The following is a 22,433-nucleotide window of genomic DNA, read 5'->3' as shown; positions in this document are numbered from 1 at the left end:
GTGACACCACACTGGCTGACTGGGTCTTTAGCGCCACTTAGCGGACAAACACTTAAACAGCCACAAGAAAATGTAAACGGCAACATTGTTTTCTAAACACATAATTCCTGTTTTTGCATTTAGTTACTCTATCTAGGTTGTGTTTTATTAGTTCAGCCGGTCCATCGGTTGGTATCAAACCTTAAAAACAAAATTAATGATAATATGTTTTGTCTTTAATCGAATCTGCAAGCTAGTAACTGAAGAATAGAATTATGCAAAAATATGCCTTTGGTACTTAAATCGCAGGTTTTTCTGTGATTTGACTGGAATAGTGGCACATGTTCAAATTGTTTTTATAATCGTATAACTTATAACTTAACTGATTCTTGTGTCCTTACTGACTGTACTCCAGTTAATATTGAAAGGATTACATATATATTTATTCGTTTTACTGGTACAATAAAAAATGTATTGTGGTAAATGTAAGGCACAGTATAATATTCACAAAGCCATGGTTTTCAATGGTTCGTGTGGCTCTCACTGTCCTCACTCACTTCCATCTCTGCAAATGTACAAGTACACTTACATAAACACGCACACAGAACAAGTTGTAGTAGCTGGAATTAATCAGCGTTGCAGTAGTGTGGTGTGTAATTAAAACTGTGTTGCAAAGTCTCATCATCCAAAGTCACATCTCTCACTCTGGACTTTCTGTTGTCTGAAGCTATCTTCTTATTTTTAATTATTATTATTATTCATATTAAATTTCTTTGTTTTTATTCCCATTTTCCAAGATACGGTCAGATACCAGTAGTTGTTTGATACCTTTTTTTAAGTACTATTCTGGGTCTGTGAGGACATGGAGAAGCACTAATGGCGTCCAGCCCTGTGCCCCTCGTTCTTACTGACCAACAGTAGATAATCCATAGTCTAGTCGCATGACACATTTTTTTCTCACTTTTCCCTCTTTTCTCCTCTCTCTTTTCTGTTATCATCCTCTTTCAATCTCTGATGTCCCAAACAACCTTGTATCAGACTCTCACTTTCTGTCACTTTGTGCCCAAAGCTGCCTTCTCTCACTCAGTCCTTTTAATTATGTCTCTAAAGCCCCTTCCTACAAGTGCTTAGGCCTTGATTGCAAAGACCAGCTTTGTATATTTGACTAAATTAAAAAGCAAGGAAAAAGGGGGGAAAAAAAATCTCAAGGCAAAGAGCATGTTAGCAGCCAGATGCACGCACAATGTGATTTCCCCTAAAGCACTAAAGTTCAGCGCATTTTAGGAATGACAAGTAATCAGAGGGCTGAACTGGTATCACATGGAAAAAAATCCTCAAAATTTCAGAGGCACAGAGGCACTTTTTAAAAATAACTGCATTGCTGACCTATGTTTTGTCATTATATTTTATTTAATGCTCATTTCTCTTTTTTTCTGTAATGCTAGTTTCCAGTGAAAGAAACAATTACTTGTGTAACATGAGGGTCCCAGACAGCTCTCCTGCAAATCTGCATCCATCTCTTTCAAACCACAAACAGCACTATTGTTCCTCTGTTACTAGAAACCAAAATGAAAAAAATATATATTATCTATAACTCATCATCATTATTAACTCATTGCCATAATCTTTGAGGCACCTAAAGTGGCATTGGGCTCATCCTGCTCCAGGCTTGCTGCCACATCCACAGATCAGGCCTTGCTAAGAAGATTTCTGTTTGCTACTGGAGGAAGGCTTGTCGCTGCTTTACTTGCCTGCTGAATTTATAGGTCAAACGTGGCCAAAATGTCTGTGACATGAGAGCATCAGCACTGTGGTTTTGTTTAACCTTGCACTGATGTCAGGAGGAAGAATGTTCCATTTTAAGACTTTACTTTGAGTTTTGTAAAGAACCCATTTTTAAAAAATAATATTTAGAATTTCCAAAGACATTTATCTGCTTACATTTTATTTTCAGTAGGGCAGATGAGAAGCTATCATGTAGAAAACATGAGTGACCCAAGTTGACTTGGACAGAAATAGTTTTATTGGGAAAGTTCAGTGAGTAATTTTCACTTAATCTAATCTATATCTCCTCTTGCTTTCAGCATCGTCCTCTTCACATGGTTTTCTTGTTCTGAGGGCCCTAATTGGTGAGAAGCCGACTAATCTTCTAGTTGCCTCCCTGGGCTTAACCCTTCTTTGCGAAAGGGTTATTTCCATTGGCCATCTGTTCTGGAAACGTCCTTGTGATTGGCCATATGTTGTAAGAGAGCTAGACTTAGGAAGAGCAGGATGTTTAAATTGAACGAAGATAGTCCACTGGTCATGAAGCGAATGGTGCCATGTGTTGGGAGAGACACGTTATCGTTCACAGATGCAGACTTTGGTATGACTTCAAGTAAAATCTATCTTCTATCTATCGTCTGAGTTAGACATGCACAGTCCAACACCTGAGGAAATGAGGAAGTCATTTTTACCCTTAAGGAGTCTTTTAGCTCCCATTTGGCTTTGATCACTGCGAAACACATGGGAGCCAATTATTCCCAGTGTAAAACTATGTTCAAAAACAATGTGGCGCACAGTCTTCTAGCACTCATTCAGTGTGTTTATGTATGTCTGTTATTTGTCAACATGCAGAGCAGTAAAAATGTAAAATGCACAGCTTGAAAGTGAACGATAATGATGGGTGGAATCATCAACTAATCTCTATGCCATGTTGCAACAGGGAAGCAAAACAGACTGATAAACCTTTTTTCTGAAGTAATATTTTGGACTGTTTCCATTGTTAAAATAATCACAGGAATAACAATGTATGGTGTAGCATTACATGTTGTACTTGACCTGTTAATTAGAAAGTCTTGCATACTTTAGTTTGCTGAGGCAACAGGTAAATAAGTTCTGCCTGTGAGCAATGCACCAAAAAAAGTTTTTTAAAAAATCAGCTCATCAACATCCTACAAATCCCCTCTCCTCTATAGGGTGCTTTGCCACGGTGCTAGTGACAGTGTTTCTTCATTCCTGCATTATTTCAAATCTTACTCAAACGAGGAAGATGCCTCAAGGGGCAAATTCCCAGATGACATATTGCAAATAACAAAACACATCATTCCTTTCCCCCCCAGAATATTCATTTACACTTGGAAGCAGTTTAGGTTTGATCTCACAAGGAGCAAAAGACTACGGGAAGAACTGAGAGAGTAAATAAATTTGCATCTAGTTGCATGACAGTAAAGGATTGCAAGCAGCAGATTAGTCGCCTTCTTTTTCTTATGAGTTGGAAAACATAGAGTGTGAACCCACACACAACAAACCATATGTGAATTTGTATTAAAACAGAAAAGATGCCACTGAACATGGGAGCTGAGGATGAGCATAAACAGATTATGGAGATTGTAAAGTAGAGAAGAATAATGCAAGTAATGTAAAGATACTGGATTGGGGTGTTAAAGTTAAATTAAAAGTTAAATTTGGGAGCTCCATTTCAAAAATGTATTAACCAGCCAAGGTTATCTTAAAAAAGATTTTACTTTTGCATGTTTTAAAGGCTTAATCTATACTTGTTTTTCTGACATTGGTGTAATGAGGTCATTTTTTTTCTTTCCTTTCTTTTTTCGTCTAATCTGTTGTCATATGGGCCAGAGATAAGAATGGAGTTTAGCATCAGCTCCTCCTGCAGCATGAATTCGCATGTATCTAAATCTGTCTAAGAATAGGATATTTGTGTTTACTCTCAGTGGCTGGGTCTCCTGGGACAGTCTGGCTTTGAACCTTAAGCTGACTGTTATGTAAGGAATCATCTATGTGGATAAATAAATTTAATTTAAGAGTAAAATGTATGTGTAGAAAGTATTTTTGATGAACATCTGTTTCTATAACACTATATGACCTGTGTTTGTGTCCCCAGCTGAGTGTAGGATTTAACACAGTGGACTGAGGGTGATTAGTTGTGACAAAATCTACAGCTGTAACATCAAATGCCCACTGAGAGAGCAGAGGCAATAAAATCTGTCGCGCTAAAATGTGTCTGAGGACCAAGAAAAAAAATCAACGTGATGATAAATGAGAAGTCACTGGGACGCAGTAATCTTTTCCACCCTATTAAAGTCGGGACATGTAGGCTACTGTGCTTCCTCATCAGCAGTAATAGGCCAAATCCACAGGGATTTCCTGCCAATCACAGGCTCGTGGTGGTATCTTAATGACTTTTCCTCGGAAGCTGATAAAAGTGCTTTTCTTCTAAATTCGTCAATCTGTTGTATTTTACTGCGACAGGCAGAGCAAGCGATACTGGCACGGATTCAAAGCAAGTCCAGATAGCGTTTTTATGTGCTTGGAAATAGTTAAAGAACCCTTAAGACCTCTTAACCCTATTGTTACGTGTTTGTGTTGAACTGCATGAAATGTCCTGCTATATAATCCCTGACCTTAAAGATGGCCCAGTCTTTGAAAGCCCATTGTTCTTTTCAGACAAACAAAATTATTTTCAGTTCAAGTCACGCACATGCACATACATGCAGTTGTGCACATAAGTAAATGCATATGTTCTTTCACAATAAGGTAAAAAAAAAGAAAGGGCGAAGGGAGTGAAAACTGATTTCACCCAACAGTGTCACCTGGCTCACTCAACCGTACACTGTGCCAAATTAAAGATGTTAATTTCATCCTTAAGCACACGCTAATAAGAGCAATCACTTGCCTGGTTAAGACTCCAATCAAAATGCTAATTACGATCCTGGCCCTGCAAATGAACAGTTTAAGATTCATTATCCTCCTTTAGTTCTTCTCTTCTGTCTCGGCCATCCCTTTTGGTGGTTACGCATCCATTAGTCAAAAAAGGTAGTGACATTGCAAAAAGATGTCTGATTATCTTCACATTACAGTTGACTTCTTTTCCTACATGTATGGCACGAGTCTTATCTGCAGCTGCTGGTGGAATGTCAGTGCTTTTGAGGATTAGGTTATGTGGGAGATTTTGAGGATTGGCATTGAGATGTTGCTCTACTGTGCAGTTTCTCTTTGTTACTTTGGTGCAATCTTTTCAGGATTTTGGGCATTTTAATGTTCTTCCTGTCCATGGTGATCTAAAAGAAGCACACACACATAAAAAAACAGCAGTTGGCAACATAACCTCACCCGAAGGTCCATCGGTAACTGTTCCAGAGCTTTTGATCAATATAAGTTATAATAGTTTCCTACAAAGTTTCAGTTGCATTTTAGTAAGTACAACATGTACAAAACAGCAAACTTGTTTTCATTCGGTGCATGTACAATTAAGTAGATCTTTTTTTCGGGGAACATTGCCCTCACATCATAGAATTCTCTTTTTCATCAGCTTGTTGAATAGTTCTGACACGGAGAACCCACAATGAAAACTGATTTTACACAACGTTTTATTCAGAAAAGCTACAGGGCTGCACTAATGCACATGGATGAGACAAATTAAAGATTCAAGGACTCCTCAGTATTACAAAAGCTTTCCCAACGTTATAGTAACTCACAGGGGATTAAAAGAAAACACAGTATTTCCACCGGCTTTCGGGTACAATAACACAAAGATTTCCCTTCAGCAGCGGCAGCAGCAGCATAGGTAGACGGTCTGGGGAGATTTTGTCTTTTGTTCCACTTTGATTCCCCGTCTCTGTCAAACCCCGTAAAACCTCTGCTTCCCAGATCCCTGATTGCCTTAGAAGAAGCTGGTGAGACACCAGCCAGGTTGCCATGGCAACGGATGCAGATTTTCATACCTTTGATGTGCAGTAAACACAGGTGTATATGTATTGGCTCGTCAGTTTGCAAACTGTCAGTGTTTACGAGTGGCTGGGTGACGGACAGGCAGAGAGTAACAAGCAGCGATAGCAGCCAAATGTGACATCTGGTCACGAGAGCAACAGCTGGCACTCATCGAGGCTTCTCGACAAACCAGTCTCTACAGTGCTTTCTCGCCGTAGTTCAAATGTCACACAGCTCAGGATGAGGCAGTGTCGCAGCAGTCCTCCCAAACCAAACACAGCCCAGGAAATAAATGATTCATGCATCTCTGAGACAACACTTTCACTTAATAATCAATCACAAGGGAAGAGTGTCATTTTCAGACACAGCCCCAGATGATGCAACTTTATGATGGTGCATATATTGTGTGGGTGAGTTTGTTCATCTTTCTCTGAATTAATTTGCCCCAAGGTTGTAACTGCAGAAGGAAAATTGGTCCCACCTTGCTGAATAAGGATGGCCTAGGAGACTTTGAAAATATGGCCCCTGGGCTTTCTGATAGGGTGTGTTGCTTTGTGGTTTGCTGCTTTGTTTGTGATGTTTGTTGGCTGCTGGTTTTCCTTTGTTTTACTAAAATTTGTTCGGCAAGTTTTATGTTAGAATTCGAAAGTCAGCTCAATGGCTTTGTGGCTCTTCTATACTTGTGCTACTGCACTAAATGTGCCAGAGTGTTTTTAAGATTTACCATCATCCTGTAATTGTCATCTGTCTTAGGTCAGATTTAGCCTTATGCTTCTTATGTGAAGAATGGCAATCTGTTCAAAACAAACAACAAAAACTTTTGTTTGTCTGTTTTGTAGGAGGCTATAGATGCATTTGACCATCCAAGTGTGAGTGTGAAAGGCAGGGAGGTGAGGATATTAGAATGTATCACTCATTTACACTCAGGCTTCTGTCAAACTGAGATTGCCTTTGGCTGCCAGGAGCACCCTTACATTGCCCAAATATGTGAGCAAAGCCTCTGATTTAAAGCAATTACAATCAGCACAAATCTGCCACTGGACATGGTGACAGGTTCTGTTGTTAAAAGGCAACACATCAAAGGGAAATCTCTATTCCATCAACTCTTGGCTTCAAGTTTCGTCTTTCTGCACTTTTTTTTTTTTCAGGCTTTAAGCTCTGTGTGTCCTTCGAGAAAAATGAGAGACGACAACAGTGAATGTGCCCTGCTCTCTGTTCTGCATGGAAATGCACAGAAATGTACTGTGGGACTGATTTATGCCCACTGAGCTTTTTGGCACAGGTGTGTGTGCGTGTGTGTGTGTGTGTGTGTGTGTGTGCGTGTATGTGTGTATGTGTATGTGTGTGAATTCCTGTGTGCATTTGCCTTCTGGACACTTGCCTTGTATCGGCTAATTTTTAAAAAAGTGAATTCCTTATGCAATTTATCATTATGCCAAACAGGCTATGTGAGGATTATCATATCACTTGTTACTCGTGTATGATCGCACACATGCGCAATCAGCTCTTCCCCTTTCTCGCGCCAACTGAGCCCAATCTTAAACCCGCGGGCAGCCGCAGACAGATCATCTGTTCATTTGAGAGGAGAAGTCTCAGACTGATACAGACTTGAGCTCTGCAGGAACAGAGTCTTTGCGCAGAAAAACAGTTTTTTTTTTTCCTCTATGGGAAGACCGATGACAAATCAGAAGTTGATCAGCTGTTTTTTTACCCCAGAAGCCTCTCTTATCTTGACCAATGAGAGGATTAGGATGAAAGGTGAAAGTTGGATTTTGTAAATCAGTGATTCTAACATGCGCTAATCTCGACCATTGACTTAAACGATCAGGGGGGGATGTGAGGGACACAGAGCTGGTCAAGTTTTGAAATCGAAAGCCAGAAAACGGACTTCAGCTGAGAGGATGCATGTAGGTGAGTGGGATTATCCATACTTGCATGATTTAGGGCGTTTTAGTGGAATTGTGCCTTTCCTGTCTGTGAGTGAGAGATGAAAGAGAGAAAGGAGTTTCTGTTCTATGGTCATCTTTTTTTTTCGACATGACTTTTGACACATTTGTGTATATTGTTCACAAACTTCTGATATTTTAAAGGTTGCAATTTGCATGTTTTCACCTGCTCACAAAAATAGTTGGACATCACAATGAAGCCACTTGAGCTAAAAAAAAAAAAAAAAAAGAAAGAAAGAAAAAATACACACATACATACATACTGCTTATAGACACTTTTTTTTTTTAAAAAGACAAGACTCCAAACTAATCTCTTTGTTTTGTTTCTCTGGTGTAAGAATTCATGGTGACATATCTCGACGTTTTACTGCTACAAAAATTATCTTTGCAAGAGAGAACAGGAAAGAAAAATCCCAATTTTTGTTTTTCAGAAGGGAGAAATCTCTTTCGCCCTTGCATCACCATGCGGTGGGACAGAGTCTGGAGAGGAGGAGGATTTAGGCTGCAGCTGCCACCTCAGTTCCTCCTCCGCGCACACATTGAATATGGATATGAAATATGAAATTCATTTAAGATAAACCCTTCATTTTTCCATGAACTCACTGTGCTCTTCTTGCCACCCACTTATTCTAAGAAGTAGTGTATTTGTGACAGTAGATCCTCATTTGAGGTTTACTAAAGATTAATAGGGATAGAGGGTAATCTGTGGGTCATGTTTACATTCATTGTAACATAACACATGGCCACATGGAATGAAACATTAAGAGGCCCATGTGAGCAAGTGTGTCAAAAAAGAAGAGACAACCCATAAATTACCTTTAACAAGAAATAGAGTTGCTGGCCTTAAATCAGCACATAGTGTTTAGCACTGCTCGGAAAAATGTCTCAAATGTTTTAAAGTGGTCTTTTCATAGGTCATTAACTGTCACATCCAAACACAGCAAATGCTGTACAAGTGTCCACAGCCATTATTTCTGCTGTTTTGTGTCTTGCAGTTTGCCATGGGACGTTCATGCCAACATGCCAACATGTCAACTTGCCACTCTGGTGAAAACTCAAAGCAAATTTCAGTGGCCTGTTGCCTTTAGGCTAGATGCTCTATTTAGGTCATATTTTATGTAATAGGCACAAATGTGACACAAGATATGATTTAATGAAACAGAGACTTCGTGTTATTTGTCATTAGATGTCCTTGCACAGCACCATGGCACTCAGGTGATTGTGGACAGAACAGTCCCAGCGCTCGTCCACTGTTTTACATATAAACCTTAAAAAAAAGAAAAGAAAAGGTAGGATGCAAAAATAGAAGTAAGAGTTAAGGAAGCAGATGGTGGAAGCAGCAGTTATATACATTCAGGGATTCAGAGGGGAGAACACAGACACACAAATCCTGCTAAGCACTCTCTCCCTTTATTCCTTGATTGTACCCCCTCACACACTCTGGGCTTCTTTTACAGTCTGGATATTTCTCCTGTTCATCGAGGAGGGATTTGCTCTGGCACAAAAGACTAAAGGTAGAATATAACCTTCACTGCTCTCCTTTGATAGAAGGATTACATTAAATCAAGACACATTTTCTAATGTCAGTATAAATTAATGAAGTTTTTATGCAAGTAGGTACACAGCTGTTGATAGCCTTTGTGTTTTACCATGAACTGTACGTCACGTCTCATCTAGATGTCATTTCACATGCAGATGGAGGTGCAGGATCAAAGGGCATTAAACCTTCTCAACAGCCACAGCATTCACGTCACTGTGGAAACTGGATAAGAAATGCAGAGGGTGGCACCTTCAGCTCCCCCAACTACCCAAACACGTACCCTCCCAACAAGGAGTGCCTTTATGTACTGGAAGGTAACCAGCAATAATATGTGTCTGAGCCTGATCATTTCACTGCTGTGAAGAATGTTTAGCTCCTATTTTAATGTTTGTGAATGTTGAGTTAGGTCAGATTCTTTTGTGACCTCTGGTGTTAATTAAAGGGAATCTGATGGAGAGCAAACATCACCACCAACGCTGTTTCATTTGTTTGGTGTGTGTAAGGTGATCACAAATTCAAACTGCTGTGTCTGTTGGTCACAAATGATGTTTGGGTTATATTTAAGGATGTTATCATAGTATCTCTCTTGGTAACAAAGCCATTTTCTGTCCAACTTATTATGTGCAATGCTAAAAATTTCCCTCTATGGCTGTTAAAGTACAAACTGGCTGACAGGCGATAAGTTTTTCACAGTGCATTCCTCATTATCTTGCACACCAAAGTATATAACAAACTGTTGCTGTTATTTTATGCATCAGTTTCCCCATAATTGCTACTGGAGCCCACAAACCAAAGCCTGCAAAAGTCTTATCTACTAATTTTATATAGAAAGAAAATTTGAAAGGAGCAGATATTTTTTTACACCATTGTGTGGTAGTATTATTTGCCTGAATTACCACTGTGGCAGTAGAAGTGACACAACGCCATGCTTCCCCCAGCCCTGCCCCGTCAGAGAATAGAGCTGCTGTTTGATGACACCTTCTACATCGAGGCGTCATTTGAGTGTCGTTTCGACCACATCGAGGTGCGGGACGGTCCCTTCAGCTTCTCGCCACTCATCAATCGCTTCTGTGGCTCATCCAATCCTGGACTCGTGCTCTCCAGCGGACGCTTCATGTGGATCCGCTTCTTTAGTGATGAGGAGCTGGAAGGGGTCGGCTTCCAGGTCCGGTACAGCTTTACTGCAGGTGATTCAAACACATCGGGATGGTTTATTGATCCCTGTGTGGCAATGTTCTCACGGCACCATCCTGGCACTCACTGAATTTTCATCTGGTCTGCCTAAATAACGCTTCAGTCAAGTGTCTCGGGTGTTATTGGCCAATCATATATCTGCATGCTGACTGATGATGGCCCTCACAGTGTAATATCTCTCTCTGTCTCTGCGATTTCCCTCAAAGACCCCGAATTTCATCTGCACGTGGGAGGACTTTTAAACCCTATCCCAGGTAGTACAACTACATACCAACTTGAATAAATTAAGTCGTACATCTTTAGATAAACACTCAATGCAAAGTCATGGCGGTTCCCCCTCATCACTGCCCCTAATCTCCTTTTTCTCTCTTGTGTGTTTCCGCGCTCTCTCTGCCTCTTTGTTATTATCGTTTGTCACTGTCTGTGGATCAGATTGTCAGTTTGAGCTGTCTGGGGCTGACGGCCTGATCCGTTCCAGTCAGGTGGAGGAGGAGTACAAAGTGAGGCCAGACCAGGCAGTAGACTGCATCTGGACTATACGAGCCCCAGCAAACAACAGGGTATGGAGTTTGATATAGTTTCTTGTCTAGATGTTTAAATGTGGGTTTTAGACAATTAGTGAAAATTGATTAGGATTGAATTGAATTGAAAATAATTAGTTAATTAGTATTAACTCATTAGTTGCAGCCTTAAAATTTTTGCCACTTAGCTAATGTACAAGAGCAATTAGTTGTATTTCCTACATGATCAGTAATACACGCAGCATGTTGAATGCAGTGGCAGGGACTGAGTGATGACAGGGTGATTATACAAGGGAGAAGGGTTGAGAGAGTTAAAGGTGTGGTGAGAGTTGAGGGGAGGTATAAAAAGTACTTCTCCACAAAATTAAGCTGAGGAGAGGGAATATGATTCATTGGGAACAAAATGACAGTGCTGTGGCTGAAAAGATGAGTCTCCAGCTTGCACTGCATTTTACATCCTCCATAACTCTTCATCCCCTCCACATCTGTTGTGATGTGTGTTTGTTCTATATCCTTTACGTAATCATAAAGACAAAGCATGTGCATTTCAACTTCATAGCACAAGAACCCTAGATAAATGCGCTTTACTTATTTTATCATCCGATGTTTAGACAATACATGCACAGCTTGACATATGTGCACAAACATAGGCATTGATAATCCACCAGTGCATGAAAAATGAACAAACTGTGCAGTATATCACCTCCTCATTGCTTCTTCCAGATTTACCTTAGATTCTTGGAATACCAGATGGAAAACTCAAATGAATGTAAGAAGAACTTTGTGGCCGTCTATGATGGCAGTAATGCCATTGAGGACCTAAAGGTAAATATATCATGAATTATATTATACTGTACTTAGAGCCTCTCTCTCTCCTTCTGTTACACAACAGGATTTGTCTGTTTTTCCTTTCCTTGTCGTGTATTCTCCTTTTCAATATCACACTTAAATCAGAAATATATAGCGACTGCTCTGCTGACCTTGGCCTCACTGAGACTACACATCCAAAACCGTGAGAGAAAATGATGTGTGGTTTCTTGCAGGCCAAGTTTTGTAGTACAGTAGCTAATGACATCATGCTGGACACTGGTGTGGGTGTGGTGAGGATGTGGGCTGATGAGACAAGCCGTCTCAGCCGTTTCCGAATGCTGTTCACCTCTTTTGCTGACCGTGAGTTTCTCCTTCAGTTGTTCTTAACCCGAGTCATTTTACATTTTTACCAATGTCCTATTTGTTTAGTTTCCGCTGCTGTGAGAGGGCAAGTACAGCATGTGTGACTGCAAACAGATTTGTAATAGCACTCTCTTGTGGTTTCTATTCAATAATGCAGGTTTTTAAGAGTAAAGAAGTAGTTGTAGAAAATGAATTAAAATATATAATGTTTTCAAATATTACAAAAATGCTACAAAATCCCCCACAAATCTGGTTGACAATTACAAGAAACAACTGGATTTCCCCTTTCCATTAATCTCTTTGGTTCCTTTGTCAGCTTCCTTGCATCACATACTGATTCACCTATGTTTGTGTTTCAGCACCCTGTGCGGGCAGTGCGTTCTTTTGCCACAGCAACATGTGCATCAACACCTCTCTGGTGTGCAACGGCATACAAAACTGTGTCTTTCCTTGGGATGAAAGCAACTGCAAAGGTACTCTAGCTGAGCCAAAGCACTTTGTAATTCTTCTTTTGAAAATGCGCCGTGCTGTATCACAATGAGTTGTGTCGTGTTACGTAACATGATGCATGTCATGTCTGGCCTTGCATCACATTGACAAGATTTGTTTGCTCAAATATCCCATAAAGTCTTCTCTGTATTTTTTTTTACCATGATCTCACAGAGCAGTGAATGTTTGTCAGTGTTGGATAACACAGAAATTTCCTGCAAAAATTCCTCTTGGCAGGAAAAAGCAGGATCACATCATCTTTGATGCCTTTCCAGCTAAAAGACCTTCATAGCCTTTTGGCTAATAAGTGGCTCTTAAGCACCACAACTGATTGGGGTGGCTGTGTATGCTGTGCTTTGGCTCTTGGTGAAGCCTGTGAATTGTTCCTGGCAACCAGAGATACAGAGTGTCCTGACGGATGTCAACGAGTAAATGACCGATATACTCTCAGTGCCCCTGAATGGCCCTAATATTTTATCGCTCTCCATCTCCATCATTCAGAGAAAAAGAACAAAGGAGTTTTTCACCAGATCACAAAAACCCATGGTACAATAATCTGCGTGTCCACGGGGGTGGTGCTGCTGCTCCTCATTGTCTCTATCCTGGTACAAGTCAAACAGCCACGAAAAAAGGTAATAGACAAGTCATGATTGTGCCGGAAAATATTGGTGTAGAAATTGTTAATTTAATCTAATTTTTTAATCATATTTTAAAGGTGCTGGTGCGCAAGAATAACCTTTTTCACCGGGGCGACTTCCAGGAGGTGTTTGACCCTCCTCATTATGAGCTCTTTACTCTCAGAGACAAGGTTAGTTTAATTACTTTGATAGATTATTGCCTGAACATGGCCAAGTTCTTTTAAAACTGCAACTGTGACAACATTATTCTTTATAGGAGATGTCTGGGGACCTTGGGGAGTTATCGGAGGAACTCCAGTCCCTGCAGGCACTCAGGAGATCCTCATCAGGCTCACGCTGCATCCATGAACACCACTGTGGCTCTCAGGCCTCTGTCAACTCCGTCAAAGCCAGTCAGGGTGCACATGGCCTGAGCAGGGGGTCCATGGAGCTTCCCCCTTTCAGAGGGGATTTCCAGAGTACCTTACCTCCCTTCAGGGACTTGAACAGCAGTCTGCGTAAGAAGAGCTGGCCTAGTATGAAACCAGGCCGAATGCAGGGCCATAACAGTTTGGGGGACAGAGCACTGGGGCGGCAGGATAGAGTGATGGAGGAAGATGAAGAGGAGGAGGAGGATGGAAGGTATGATGTGTATGTGCGCAGAGCAGGAAGTCGAAGAGGGAACTATGAGATGGCCCAGCAAAGATCCTTGTCCATGGACTTTTGAAACAAAAAGACAAGGTTGGCACAGTAAATACTACAACAACTACAACAACAACTTTTCAATCAGTGCCAGACTTTGGGAGAATAGGGAGAGGAGAAGAGAGGAAGTGTCTCACTTACATTTCACAGATGATAATGCTGTGTATTGTTCTTGTGATTAATGTATTTTGTTAAATACGTTTAACCATAAAACAAATAGATTTTGTTCACCTAAATCATTGTTTATGATCTAAAAGAATATTTTAAGAGGAAGCATGACTGAAAAACTTTCAGTTTCCATTGTTTGGGCAAACAATGGAAAAAAATCTAACCTCTCAGTTTTTGTTTAATCTGTAATAATCCGTGTTAAAGAATAAATATGTACATTTCCACACCACTGATTTAGGAAAAGTCTCATCTAGCATTTGATGCAGAGTCAGTTTTAACACCAGTGGTGAAATAGCCATTTGAGCAGCTTAGCAGTCACATGCTCCTTCCCTGGAGGAACGTGTGTGCTGATCAGGAATCTTCTAAAGGGTGTGTCACACAGCTATGCTGGTAGGAATTTCCCCTATAAAGTCGATAGCCAAAGTATGCTGTTGTAAAACCCAATTATATAATCCCAAAACCACCAAATTCTCCACTGGCACACCTACCCCCATTAAACACTGAAAAACTTTCAGTTTAATTTTCGTTTTTGACTGTAAACCGACTGAATACCTAGAGGGTTAGCAGATGTTAACTTTGGATTTTAGGTTAATCTTGACTAGCTAGACCAATATTTCTAAAAGAAAAACTGTAATCAGAAATGAAACAGTCAGGAATGACCTCGAAAAAGCGATTTGTAATTGAGTAAGATATTTGATTGCAGTGCTTCCTTGTAAAGTAACATGTACAGGTGGCTATAACAGACTGTTTTTAATATGTTATATCCCACTGTTGATGAACTTGTAAAAATTGTTTATATACTGGAATGGGAAAACTGGAAAGTTTCTCTGAAATTCCCACAAATGTATGTATTACTTTCGGTTTTGACACACGGGCACACCTTTGTGGTCAGTGTGCCAAATTACTTAGATAACGTTGGAGCTGGAGGACAGAACGCATTTAGAAATCCAGAGTCATTTCTAGGCCACAGCCTCACAGCCAGTTTCATCAGCAAGTCTGTAGGATTCATTCACCATATTCAGAGAATTCACTGAGCAGATAATTTATGGAGCAACTATGCGTACACACAAACACATGAACATGCTGTCTTGTTGCTACAGGACGGGTGCTGTTTATGCCAGTGAACCCTCTCTTGCTCTGATTGGCTATGTTCTACATGTGACCAAAAGAACAAAAACATGATCAATTAGGGGATAAATACTGTTAATAGGGCACTCATAAAGGCTTGCATTTGGCTGACAAATTGCTTTCGTAAGTTGGCCTTATATTAGAAGGAACAGGATTTTTCAAATCTGTGTCTTTTGCCAAGTACTGAATATTCGCTGACTATGACTGCTTTTTAAGAACGCTGTGGTGAGCAGTCATTATTTTTGTCACAACAGCTATGAATAGGTGGTATATCTCAGGCACGTCAGATAATGAATCTCCAAGGAAACTGAAATTAGGTCAAAAGGTGCAGAGGATGCAGGCTGCATGGCTTTTTTATTGCAGTAAAATGATTCAGCGATTTGATACGATATGATACTAGCTCAGCTTATCATCATTCACAAGGTGTTTGTTATTCTCACCTCAACTGAATTCATATTGAATACATTAAAAAAATGTTTTTGACAGATGTCCAGTATCTCAAATTCATCTCTAAGTGTGTTTTTGTCTGTCTGATTCAACAGAGCGTTTGTTAGATTGTTGACCAAACCTGGTCTTATCTACAAACCTTATGTTTTATCACATGAATTAAACCCCTGTCATTGACTATATGGCCTTCAGCAAAGGCCATATAAACTGTGCACAGTCATAACTGAATATCAAGCCTGTTTTACAGTACAGTAGATAAATGAGTGAGTCAGGTGATCACTTACTCAAGCCAAGACACGTCGGCCAGCAGTCTGTCAACCATTAACAGAGAGTTCAGTTCAAGGAAAGACGCACATGCTAAAACATGGTCACGGAGTTTAACGTACTATAACATGAGAGTGTGCTGATCCTTGTGCCCGTGCCTGTGTTTGTGTGTGTGAGACCATATATCAGAAATGTCTTGTGTGAGACCTCAGTTGCACAACCTCACATTATTTTTTATGAGATAAGTTAACAGTTGTGGCTGCACACATACATGACAAAGCAGACACTGTGTTCCTTCTCTTGTCATGTTCAGTGCTCCTGAGATTGAACTCTATATTCTCATGTGTGACATGTGCTTCTGAAATTACAGTGACGGCAAGGTTTTCAACCCTGACAGGTTTTCCATCATTCTTATCTTGAGCCACAGAGTACTGAGGGACTGTAAAAAAAAAAACTGGTTACAAAGCACCTTTTTAAACAATAAAAATACATTTGATGAAACATAAGAATCACACACCACAATAATTCCATAATTCTCCATAACATCTTTTAAATCTCAGATGAAGCAGCACATTAATAGCGCATATAAATACAATATAATTATAATTTTTTCTCCAGAAATCCTGAAAAATATGCTACAATATGCTACTATGACTTTATTACATGACAAATTCAGCAGTTGCAATGAAAAACACTGCATCAGTCGTTTTTTTAAGAGTCTTTGTGTTTCCTTCATCTTTTTGTTCTGTTCTTTTTCATCTTCAGTCCAAAAATGACAGAATTCAATGTTTCAGTCTGAACTGTAATGTAGTCATAAAGTGTGCAGGCAGGCAGTCAGTCTTCCTCAGGCCAGTATGTTGTGCCAACAGTTTCTCTTAGTATTTTTAGAATCAACAAGATGAACTCCCCAGCGATTCATCAAAGAAGGCAAGGCGGTCGTTTGTCACCAGAGGTGTGGTCTCCCCAAGAACGGCCTCCGTGAAGTTTGGCCGTCTCCAGGCATAAACCATACTGTTCAGGAAGCCTTGCAGGGACACACTGGCAGCCTGAAATAGACAGAAATAATGCCATGACTTGCAACTCAGACATCAGGTGAAATTCTTATTTTCTGCTTTCATTCATGCTACCTTGTTCCTCAAAAATGTACCTGGAGTATATAAAGGCCAAATAGGCTGCGCTGTTCAATGGCCATCCATCGCATGAGGACAGACAGCAGAATGAGGACAAGAGCTGCAGGAGGAAGAAACACATAAGATCAAACTGAGTTTAAGTCAGTGAAATTAATTATGTTATCTTTATGTTTGTCTGTGTGTGTGTGTGTGTGTGTACCTGGTGCCCAACAGAATAAGATGACCATCACCATATTCCTTGCCGTAGAAGAGAGTCTTTTGAATCTCTTTCTTGAACGTCCATCTCCCTCTACCGGAAAAAGACCATGATGCTGTTGTTCTTCATACCATTTACCAACCTTGTAATACATGACCTGAAACAAGAAAAAAAAACAAAACGATTACATTCTCTCTACTCACAATAGTAAATACACTACCCAAGCCTTTAGATAGTACTATAAAATTATAAACCATAAATGTATTTCTTCAACTACAAAACTATAAATTCCTCTTAAAATAGTGTAGCTGCTTATGACTTACAGAGCAAGACAGCATCACTGGTATCACAACAAAGACGAGAAAAAGTCTGATGAAGCTGTCATGGATTAACTCCTGGTGAAAAAAAAATCATGTTAGCTCAAACACACATTGCTCATTAGTAGAAACTACCTTGCATTTCTGTTGATGATAAAATACAACTATGTGCTTATTTAATCAATGCGATATGCAACAAAAAAAGAGAAAGAAAGCCATATTAAATACTGCAAATGAAAATGAATCTAAACAAGAAAGAATCTAGATAAAAGCAACTGCATAAAAGCATGTCATGAGAGTTTTATACTTACAGGGCCTGTGCAGGAGTCCCCCCAGACATGCAAAAACAAAATGCAGCTAAGAAAAAAGACAAATCAAAAAGGTCAAAAACATAGGGGAACAGATCTATTTCACTTCTGTAACTTCTTAGAAAGAAGTAACATTAAAAGAAGTTAATCATGAAGGCTACATGCTCACCTGTTGCAGTACTTGCTATTATTATTAATGACCCAGATCAGTGATCTGTCAATGACTGGAATCAGCAAACTTGGTTTTATTAAGGGAGTGTTCACGTAGGCTAAGTATGTTGCAAAGGGGATCAACCTGTAATATTGGACAGAGATAGAGAGACAGAATTTAATTGCATTTGCCAAGCCTTTACTTTACTTTACCCATAAAGTCTGGAAAGGTAGTTTAATGAGTGTGTTACAATATTCAAAGTAAGTAACAAAACTCACCACACCATAGCATATACAGGTATCACTACTATTTTCCTTCTACACGGACTCTGTAAACCAAGAGGGATAGCAATAGAGAAATTATTGATTTATATTTATTGCTGAATCCGTCTTTGAACAAATTACAGTCTTCAAATGCAGTTGACAACTCACCTGTCCGCCCTCATCTTCTATTGGTCTTGCTCTCCATCCCTGGAATGCATTCTTTGCCTTCCATGCGTAAACCACCACCAGCAGAAATGAAATGAAGTAAAATGTCTGGAACAGAACAGACAAAAAAAAACAAAGAATATATGGTGACACCAAACGTGACAATATGTTCCATGAAGCTGAAAGAATGATCACTTAACAACAACTCTGCCAAGGTGCTAATATTTGTTTGCACACATTAAATGGCAAAGGGCTCAATTAAATGTCAACAACTTTTGTCTAGCTCAAAAAAAAATGTCCTCATCTGAAACGGGGTTGTATGAAGAGGTTTCATTCACACTTTGTGGCCAGCTGAGGTTAGAGAACATTTGTCTTTGTGGGGACATTTTCATTATTCAGTTTAATTTTATGTATATAAAGACATGCATGTAAAAACAAAAAGCTGCTTTACTTCTGTTAAAACATTCTGTCACCATTCTTACTTTTAAAAACAAAACTATCTTTAAAAGTAAGAACGGTGAAATTTGATAACATGAGTTACAAATATGGAGAATAAATATTTTTTACATATTTACAGATGTCACATACTTTACATTAATTAAACATTAGAAGTCATTTTGATATAGGTGTGCTCTGTGAGCATTATGTAATATTATGAGTTATCTTTTTTTAAATCCATCCTAGCAATTCTTTCTACAGAACTGAGGAATGTGTTTTTTAGCTAGTGGCTAGTGTTCAACTGGAACAGTGACTAAAGTGACATCTGCATTTAGATCTATGGGAAAGACGTCAGTAAATAGGGTCAGAAATCGTGGTCGATAACAGTGTCGCTAACCAAAACAGAACTGCGACTGAGAACATCAATGCAGGACGTGATCAGACTATGTCGGCAAGAGCAGTCTGTCAACAGCTACATAGGGAGTCATGTTATAGTAGGGCTGCAGTGCATAAACCACTCATTACAAAGACAAATGCACCTTTGAGAGTTCAGTGGAAAGACAACACTGGTCTGCAGACTGACTGGTTTGATCAGTATGAAAATTATGCGAATCATGTGCTGTGGCCTTCGTAGTTATCGGATCACAATCAAATGAACACCTATGGGAGATTTTGGACTGATGTGTTAGACAGTGCTCTCCACCACCATCATCAAAACACTGAATGAGGGAATAGCTTAAGGAATAATGGTGTTCATCCCTCCAGTAGAGTCCAGAGACTTGTACAATAAATGCCAAGGCTCACTGAAGCTGTTCTGATGGTGAATGGTAGCCTAACCCCTTACTAAGATGCTTTATTTTGATTTTTCCTTTGATTTGTCATGCATCTGTGTGTGTATATATAGCTGCTAATTTACAGGTAGGGTGCACAGAAGTATATAAATATGAGCTACTGGTTTAGTTGAACTTTGAAAAGTAGACTATTAATGATTCTCTAGTATCATATTCCTTTAGGAGTTTACTATGGGCTAATATAATCTTATATATCTTTTCTAATTTGTGTGATAGCAATTTCACTGCAGTACCACTTGGAGCCATATAAAGCAATAGAGACATGACAGAAATGATTAATCTCAGGCTTGAACTGACCTCATTTCCAGGTCTGTCAATTGAGAAATGTAAACTGACAGTTATTTTTAAATATTGAACTTTTAAAAGCCTAAATATTTTCCATATCTGCATTTTGAAACAAATCCACAACCTTAACTGAATGAAATTACATAATACAGTTTTTGTTCCCACATTACATTATTTTCTGTTTGCTTTATGTAAAACCAATATCTGCCCTGTCCTTAACTCTTATCACTGTAAAATATAATGTGAAGTTTTAAGTTGATGCAATTCACAATAGACATTTTAACACTTTTAAATTTCAACACTAACACAGTTATGACAACATGAAACATGCAGCTCCACCTCTCAGGATGAGGGAACAATAGCATTTACATAACTGAAGACATGACACAGCAAAACTGCTCACCACTTTACAGATGCAATATAAGAAACACAAGGTTTTGACTTGACTACTGGAATGATGTAACACCTCTCACACACAGTCCAAAGTGACTCAGAGAAAATTCTGAGATCTTCTTTTCACCCAAGCCTCTCACCTGCAGCTCTCTCAGCCTCCCTGCCATTGTTTGAGAAAATTAAACTTCTGATGTGATCCCTTCCCCCTCCAGAAAACAAATCTTGTCTAACAGAGTGAAAGTAACTATTCCTCACCAGTGACAGCGGCAGGCTGTATCGGCAGATGTCTACACGGTTCTCAATTCCAACTTTGTTCAGGACACTGGTGAACATCATTATCAAAGCAGCCAGGAGGTCTGCCAGGGCAAGCTGCACCAGGAGGTGCACCTGCACACAGACAAATCAACTACATGTTGACTTTTTACTAGCCACAAAATACAATAACACAAATGCACATTCCACCAAATCCAGACATACATATGCAGGCATGTACATACGCAAATAGATACAGCCTCACTCACCTGCTGTTGTAGATGTCTCCATCTCACTATGGAAACCACTAGGACAGAAAAACTCCCAATCACACTGCAATTAAACAAAAATATGTGAATTTTTAAAGAACCATAACATCATATCAGCTCTGTATTAAATTTAGTCACATTCTTGACCATGAGTATAAGGTTTAAAATGAATGAGGAACATGAAGTTATGAACTGATGGTAAGTGGACACCAAATCAACACTAAAGCTGAGCTGAGGATAGGTTTATTGGACAGGTTTTTTGTCTGATGATCAGATAGACTAGAAAAGTAACTGAAAGCACAGGTATGATTTTTTCCCACATTTTCTCCTTCAACAGTTTGTCGTCTCTCTTATTGTTTAGTGTCCTTTGTCACAAGCTAAAGAAAGAAAGTGAAAGACTCAAAAACCACAATGCAGCCACTGTGTGATTATGTTCCCTGAAGGAAGTTTTATGTTTGCAGTACCAGCAGCTAACCAGTGAGCTACAGTTCAGTGCTGGATATTAGAATTTCTGTGAGAAACATAAGTGGCTGTGACCTTAATAGAACAGAAACATAGAGCAACACTGGAAAAATTCAGTAAGAAAACTCAAGCCTGCCTTTAGTCATGTTACCATGCTGGTTTGGCAGATGTTATAAAATAACCCAACTGTGTAAATATACCTGTTGAAGGAATTCAAGCATGTATCTGAAAAAGCATGAGGAAGCACATTACCTGGGAGTGAGTAACACTAAGTACACTGTAGAGAGAACATCAATCTGAAAAACAGAATGCAAACATGTTTTCATAAATGTATGTCAATCATTTCCCTCCTAAACATGTTCAGGCAAAGAAGCTGTTTTCACTTAATTCTCTAATGTACGCGAAAGTATTAAGTATTAAGTGTACTGCCTACCTGTTCCCCACTCAGTGTACCATTGAGCCTCATGGTAAATATGATCCAAAATTCACACTATTTGTACACAACTATATAATCTTTCTCCATAACAAGCCTTTGTGAAAATGCGTTTCCCTATAAAAGCACACCTCTATAAAAGTCTGCACCTTGTCACGTGCAGCTGTTTTGACTCCACCTGCTTTGAGTGCGCGCTTGTCTGTCTGCCCTTGCGCTATAGATGTCTTAGTATCACTGTCAACGCTTAAATGGGAATCCCCATGTGGAATGGGAATATTCCTTATCTTCTCCCAAGTCTTTCAAACAGGCAGACAATTACAGGAACAGTGAGACGGAATTTCCTATGTAATATTTGGATTATTACCCTTTCTTGGTTTGTAGAGCCAGGTTTCGTGCCAAAATAACAGATATAGATGCCTTAATTTAATTGGTTTATCATCTGGTGTCCTGGGCGTTTCTTTATAGTGATAACTTGTTGCAATGATTGCCAGCAGCTATAGACACACACTCTCTCACACAGGAGGACAGTGTGTTTACAGTGGCTTTTTGCTTACCTGTTGAACTTAGGCAACCAGGTTGCTAAATTCACCGAGCACACCCAAATGATAAACGTTTGTATTACAGGGGCATCTAGTGGCAGGAA

General features: G+C 39.5%; 2 protein-coding genes across 2 annotated transcripts; one reads left to right on the top strand and one right to left on the bottom strand.

Moving 5' to 3' along the window:
- Positions 1 to 7,425: 7,425 nt before the first annotated feature.
- On the top strand, positions 7,426 to 15,653 carry neto2b (neuropilin (NRP) and tolloid (TLL)-like 2b). The gene is made up of 12 exons (XM_041037393.1): positions 7,426 to 7,599; positions 9,092 to 9,148; positions 9,330 to 9,488; positions 10,113 to 10,361; positions 10,575 to 10,622; positions 10,801 to 10,928; positions 11,613 to 11,714; positions 11,933 to 12,059; positions 12,422 to 12,535; positions 13,053 to 13,183; positions 13,267 to 13,359; positions 13,446 to 15,653. Exons 1-12 carry the CDS (start codon positions 7,590 to 7,592, stop codon positions 13,893 to 13,895), a joined length of 1,668 nt encoding a protein of 555 aa, XP_040893327.1. The 5' UTR covers positions 7,426 to 7,589; the 3' UTR covers positions 13,896 to 15,653.
- Positions 15,647 to 21,891, bottom strand: si:dkey-30c15.2 (uncharacterized protein LOC558938 homolog). Its single transcript, XM_041037394.1, has 12 exons — positions 21,791 to 21,891; positions 21,610 to 21,653; positions 20,896 to 20,959; positions 20,630 to 20,761; positions 18,411 to 18,515; positions 18,258 to 18,307; positions 17,998 to 18,123; positions 17,832 to 17,877; positions 17,527 to 17,598; positions 17,207 to 17,360; positions 17,025 to 17,107; positions 15,647 to 16,923 (listed from the first exon to the last, which is right to left on the bottom strand). The coding sequence occupies exons 1-12, from the start codon at positions 21,821 to 21,823 to the stop codon at positions 16,768 to 16,770; spliced, it is 1,065 nt and encodes a 354-aa protein (XP_040893328.1). The 5' UTR covers positions 21,824 to 21,891; the 3' UTR covers positions 15,647 to 16,767.
- Positions 21,892 to 22,433: the final 542 nt, after the last annotated feature.

Source organism: Toxotes jaculatrix, chromosome 5 (assembly GCF_017976425.1).
Source record: "Toxotes jaculatrix isolate fToxJac2 chromosome 5, fToxJac2.pri, whole genome shotgun sequence".
In the NCBI taxonomy this organism is placed as follows: domain Eukaryota; kingdom Metazoa; phylum Chordata; class Actinopteri; family Toxotidae; genus Toxotes; species Toxotes jaculatrix.
The sequence above is the reverse complement of the archived record's forward strand: the minus strand, read 5'-3'. Positions and strand labels throughout refer to the sequence as shown.

What these genes read in the sequence shown, in the direction of transcription:
- neto2b (XM_041037393.1), top strand. An exon ending in TCTGGCACAAAAGACTAAAG is followed by an intron (nt 9,149 to 9,329) that starts GTAGAATATAAC and finishes TTTCACATGCAG; the next exon opens with ATGGAGGTGCAGGATCAAAG. An exon ending in ACTTTTAAACCCTATCCCAG is followed by an intron (nt 10,623 to 10,800) that starts GTAGTACAACTA and finishes TCTGTGGATCAG; the next exon opens with ATTGTCAGTTTGAGCTGTCT.
- si:dkey-30c15.2 (XM_041037394.1), bottom strand. Translation starts at nt 21,823, where the DNA reads ATGAGGCTCAATGGTACACTGAGTGGGGAACAG. An exon ending in AATAGCAAGTACTGCAACAG is followed by an intron (nt 17,878 to 17,997) that starts GTGAGCATGTAG and finishes CTTTTTTCTTAG; the next exon opens with CTGCATTTTGTTTTTGCATG. An exon ending in GGGACTCCTGCACAGGCCCT is followed by an intron (nt 17,599 to 17,831) that starts GTAAGTATAAAA and finishes TTTTTTCACCAG; the next exon opens with GAGTTAATCCATGACAGCTT.